The sequence below is a fragment of the Aulostomus chinensis genome, chromosome 21 (assembly GCF_037954235.1).
Source record: "Aulostomus chinensis isolate RoL2024-O1b breed Wild chromosome 21, RoL_Achi_v1.0, whole genome shotgun sequence".
NCBI lineage: Eukaryota > Metazoa > Chordata > Actinopteri > Syngnathiformes > Aulostomidae > Aulostomus > Aulostomus chinensis.
The window spans coordinates 3358520-3364519 of record NC_141340.1 but is presented as its reverse complement, the minus strand read 5'-3'; the positions used below and the strand labels follow the sequence as shown (position 1 = coordinate 3364519).

General features: G+C 43.7%; 1 protein-coding gene across 1 annotated transcript in view; it reads right to left on the bottom strand.

Moving 5' to 3' along the window:
- Window positions 1-2206: 2206 nt before the first annotated feature.
- The window catches only part of LOC147241358 (cadherin-18), a 95426-nt gene continuing 91632 nt past the window's right edge, over window positions 2207-6000 (bottom strand). Inside the window, exon 12 of the mRNA XM_086191099.1 lies at window positions 2207-3005. Within this exon, the coding sequence (XP_086047225.1) occupies window positions 2500-3005 (506 nt within the window). The 3' untranslated portion in view covers window positions 2207-2499. The remainder of the gene's footprint in view (window positions 3006-6000) is intronic.

Genomic DNA, 6000 nt, shown 5'->3' with positions numbered 1-6000 from the left:
TAGCGCTGCTAGTTAGCTTAGCAGCACTGCTGGCTGTAGGGAAAACCATTTCAAAAAGTCATCAAATACAATGTCAAACCCAGACCTACTTTCCTGACTCTGTGCAGTGATTAGAGCTAAGCTAAGCTAACTAGCAGTGAGTGAGCGGGTGGGCACAAGGAGTGCTGTAATGCATGCAGAGAGGAGATAAAACTCCCTATTTTCTCGTCGGGCACTAATTATGATTGACAACAAGACTATTAATTCAAGTATAAATCATACTCACAAGTATTACTAACTCGTCTTCTTCTCCGGAGCCTTCGGGCTCCCCTCATCCCAGATCCCGGGTGCTGCTGGAGGAGGCTGCAGACCTGAAGAGGCTCAAGCTGCCAGCCGTAGCACCACCTGCTCATGTCCCCGTCTGTCCATCAGTCTCTTCCTCTCTCTCTCCTTCTTTATCTCTGTCCCTCTCTTTCCTTCTGCATATCTGTCTTCCTCCATTATCTGTCTTTGTCTCTGCCCCGCTCTCCTGCTCTCTTTCCCCCCAACCAGCCAAAGCAGACGTCCGTCCCCACTGATCCTGGATCTGCTCCACGTTCCTGCCTGGTAAAGGAAGGTTTTCGTTGTTGCAGGATGTGCTGCTGATGGAGAATTGTTGGTGTAAATTCATTGAAGGAGTGCGGTACTGGACCTGCTCTACCTGTAAAGTGTCATGAGAGAACTTTTGTTGTGATTTGGTGCTATAGAAATAAAACTGACTGGTTTGAACCGTTTCTGCTCTGCAACTCTAAAAAAGACTGAAGCGACTTCATGTTAGCACTTGGTGGCTTGTCTCTTTAATGCCTGTACACCAAAACAGAAGCGATTTCCTGACTTAAACGCGTCACGGTTTGATTCATGTGACGGAGAGAGAAGATGGATGTTTTCTGTCCGACAGACAGTTCTCACTTTCAGGGCACTCTACTTTTAGATGGATGAAATCAACCCTCCAGGTCAAGGCTCCTATTTCCAAAACTAACCTAAAAATGTCCAGTTGTCACTTGTCAACAAACAAAGCACACAAGAGGGAATTTTGGCCAGAGGAAAGACATTTTGTTTCCCTTGGCAACGACAGTAAAGGAGACTGATTTTGTAAGGCATGGAGGAAAAAATCTTGGAGTAAAGGGACGGGAATGATGGATTGTATGACTGATATTTGCTGAACTCAAGTTCAAAGCAAACACTTTAGAAATATGAATACATATTGACTGAATTAGACTCACTAGCAAGGAATTTGCCACAGAAAGCCAGTTTTTCCGGATCCTCCTTGTTCGCCGTCAGCTACCTTGCAGGACCTTTGCCGTGAGCCAGCCCCAAGGTCTTCACCAGGATTTTCTCTGCTTGTCTCCTTGTTTCAATCCGATTGTGAAAAAGACAAAAAAAACATTCTGTGGGCAGAGGGAAATAATGAGCAAGGGAACAAGAACAAAGAATGAAGTCATAAAAACCGGAGGTTCTGAAATATTTATTATTCACATTCCGAAAAACCACCGTCAGCGTTTTTGAAGACAACAGCACTGAGCTGGAGGGTAGAGGGCCGGGTGGAGGGAGCTGAAGGACAGGTTAGGATCCGTGTTAGGTTTGCTCTCTGCCGTTGTTATACATACGTCACCTGCATTCTTTTGCAAAGTGATATTATCGCTTTTTGCCATCTTGAAAATTTTCACGCAAATCGCATTTTGAAAGCGAGATTCAAGCGACACAAATGCAGAAGGTGTCATTCATCCATAGCCAGTCTGGAATTCTGTGGTGGGGGGTCATGAGGAGCCTTGAGAGTCCATGTGTAACCTCTCAGAGGTGCTGTGGGATGTACCAGACTGGAGAGAGTGGTTTCGAGACTGGTTTGACGATGAGGGATCGGCAAAACCTGAAAGTTACCTGCGTGTGAATGAGGTCGTGATGACGGAGCGCGCGAGAGCGTGGGTGGTTGAAGAGCTCTTGGTAGTGAGAGGAGGGGGGTGGAGCCGGTCGGACCAGCCAGGGATCCTTTCCTCCGGAAACCACATCACACACTGCACCCACCCAACATTTACACCGTAGCACAAAGCCAGAAAGGTTGTATTGCTGTCTTCCCTTGATTGATGGTGTCAGCGTTGTGTTTGAGTGACTCAGCATCATCCCTGAGGACCCAATGAACCGCACATCTGCTTTGGAGGAAGAAGACAAGTGTGCACTTTCTCACATAAGATCCACTCATATGGATATCAGGACTTTATTGAGCAATAAAAAATATACACAAGGAAAATATCACTTTCATTTTTCCCCATAGTATTGTTCTTCCTTCTCAAAATCAATTTTATTTCTTCCTCATGAACGATCCATGATCCAAAGCGACAAAATGAACAAAAAAAAAAGAGCAGTCTCTTTAGTCCAAGTTAAAAACCACTGGAACAGTTTAACAGTATTTGTTTATATCGTTCACTGGAATTTTGTAAAACGGATTTCGGTCAGATTTGGTTTGAACAGGAGTGAAATCACACACTAAGTCATCACGACTGAGTCTGCCTCTCCGTAGAGTTCTGCCAGTCTCTGGAACTGGGGCCCCCAGTCGTCCAGGTAGTTATAATCCTGCTCCGATTGTGTGCCGGGAGAGTCTAAAGGACTGATGGACCCTGTGCTGGAGCCCTGGCCCTCGTAGGCGTAGGTCTGGAGGGAGTCGTAGGGAGGCACACTCGTGTCCAAGTCGGCCTCCACCAATCTCTGCTTAATGAACTGGTGGACGTCCACCTCGTCCAGCTCCACCGACGGGCTGCGGCGGCAGTGAGGCGGGCCGCACAGTTGCCTCACCTCTGGGCGAATGTCCCGACGAAATTTAAGCTCCTCAGCGGCGGCCGGATTACGAAGAGCGATGATGTCAAAGGCCTCGGTGTCCTCCTCGCCGCCGCCCTCGTCATCGTAGGTGACCACGTTCTCCCGGATATCCTCCTCAGAGATGATGAGGGGTTCTTTCTTGCTCCGCCTCAGAGTGATGAAGAGAACCACAATGGCTGCAAGAAAAGAGGAGTTTTGATTTCAGCACAGGGTCGGTGTGACGTGACCTCAGAGAACCCAGAAACGAGGAGAACGATTAGAAAAAAGAAACAAAACAACGAGTTTTAGAGCCGGATCGCAGACTTCAGCGCTCAGGAAGCAGATGACGGCGCCATGAGATCTAAGTTGTTCCCACACCTGAAGAAATTTGTGGCAGAGAGAAAAAAGTTGTTGCTACACTTTGATTATTTGTTGGCCAAAGAAGATATAATTTGAGATAATTAGCGGCGTTTGATCAATCAAATTGTGGCGATTCCCAGGAACTGATGAAAGAGCAGGAAGCAGTTATATCTCACGACCTCCATTTAAAAAACAACAACATGGGACCAAATGACATTTTATGGCAAATAATCAATTAATCACAGGGATAATCAAGGGAATAAGTTGTGTCTGACTAATTATTCAAAGTGTGGCAACACCTTCTATCTCCCAGCCACAAAATATGATTCCCTCCGTCTTCAGCTCCATTGCAGCGTAAATATGGAGTGGAAAATAACAGTGTTTTTCCCGCAGTGGCATGGAGAAACCACAGGAAAACACCAGCTATGTCCCACTGTCCGTGACCTCAGAGCTCAGCCATGTTGTTGATGCTAATCGAAGCCCCCGTGTGCCTGCGTTATCTGTGAATTCATAGCTCGTGACACACAAACATGTTGTGAGCCATAAACACAAGCTGATGTTATGTGCATATTTATCTGATTTTCTATCAGGACACTAAAACTGGCCAAGCGTTGAGGAGCTGTAAATCAATAACACGCTCCAGCCCACATTACCGCGGCTTTGGTGATTCATTGAACGCAAGCTGTTGAGCTGATGACAATATGCACATTATCATCATCTGTGGAGCAAATTCAACCGCACGTCGAGCTTAACTACAAAACGATGAGCTACGGGAACCTATGTAAGCATGCGGAGGAGCGCCTCGTGTAATTATCTGTTAATTATAGGTGAGGCCGGTTCGAGAGTGAGGTGAAAATACAGGCGTAGATATCATTAAGTTGCAGAATGTCGGCAGAAAAGTAGCTTTCCAAGTGTTAATGAAGCCATGAAGCCAAGTCATACTTGATGACACGCGATATCTGGGAACTTGTTCCGACCACTAATTGAGAGTTATGCTTCTTTGGGTTAATGATGACCCCGCTGCTCCATGTTAACATGAACATCTGTTAAAGAAAATAATGTCAGGGAAGGAGGTACTTTTTTACTGCGCCGCATCTAAGAGGAGTTCATTATGCTGCATTAGCGAGATGAGGGCAATGGATCAGGCAGAGGCGTCCTCCCTTCACGTTCCCATACTTTTACATTCAAGCAGCAAGGAAAAGGGTTGAGAGAATGAGGGGACAAGCCGGTAAATTATCAATGAGCTATAACAATTACTTTAGTAGTGCGTGAATTAATATAGAATATATCACATAGCATGAGTCTGATATGTTCGATTTATTTTGTATTATTAATGGTTCGAGTGCAAATAATAAAAAACCCTGCATAATATGAATGAATGAATGACAATAATAATAATATATAAATGAATACAGTTCAAAAATTAAAAATAAATAGTGAAAATATAACATTTGTATGTATTTTATATCATTAGTAGTTATTGTACAATTAATGAAAACCCTGTTAATCATAATATCATATTTTAATAATAATTATTAGTGCATAATGTATAAGGAGTACATGATGATAATATATATGAAGATATTTATTTGTATGTATTTTAAATCATTCATGATTTTAAAGGGGAAAAATCAAAACATCAACAGTCATAAAATAACACAAGTTAAATATTATTTAATATTTAGTATGAAAAAATTTGCTATTTTCTTTTCACGCATGTTCTTATATCCCAAGTAAATAAATTAATTAAAATGTGAAATAATATTAAAAACGAGCTGTAATCACATCATTTAATGTTTGGTTTTTTTTGGTGTTAAGTTTGATTTTCATTACTGTGGCACCACATGACGAACGTTTCCACAGACGTGGTTGTTCCACGTCTCTGTACTTTTCATGTCATCTCACATGCGTGTGGCTAAACTTTGCCCAAAACACAAATTCCCTTTGCTTGACCTCTTTAACCCCACTCAGTCCCGTTGGACGAGCCAAGTGGGGTCACAGCGGGTGAGAAATGTAATTTGTCTGGGACACTGCTTATCGCTCGCCTTCTCAAGCAGCCAATTACATCCACAAAGCGAGAATCTGAAAGGGAGCAGGGTCAAGCAGAAGTACGAATTAAAGAATTTCGATTATTTACCTGCTCACGCGTGTTTCTGGGTTGCAGTGTTTTTGCTCTCTGCTAAAAAACTTTATAAATCTACCAAGACAGGAAGTTAATGCACTTTCATTATTCATGTTTATCTCACGCTGTGCTGCTCACCACCGCTCACCGTGGAGGTTCAATGCTGTTGCCGCGTCGCGAGCAGCTTTCTACTGTATCATACCTCACCAGTTCATGGTCTATTGTATTCAGGTTAATTTCTTCGGTACACAACAGATTGTTTTGCACTCTCTACATTAACGGCCCCTCAATGGTCCTCTCAGGCCGTTTCATACGCTCAGCGGAGGCCAGTGGAGATCTAACCGTTGTTCAATGCACCCCTCACAGCCCCAGAGAGTTCTGGTCCATCTACAAATATCCGTCTTCCAGGGTGAAAACTTTTCTACAAGTCCACTTTTACTGCATCCCTATGCCGGTTATTGAAGATAATGTGCAGAAAGACCATGAGAATGTGCAGAGAGAATGTGAGAGCGTATTGTTGAGCAAAACCCAGTGTGTAGTAAAGAAATAGGTGGTCACTTCTCAAGCTTTCTTCTTAAAGACAGCGGCAGCCTGCAGATCTGAGCAAAATCCCCTACGAACTGGGCAACTGTTGCATTTATTCACAGAGAACGTTTGCGTTTGCAAAACCGTAAACATAAATGGTATATCCTCCATCTACAGACCAGATG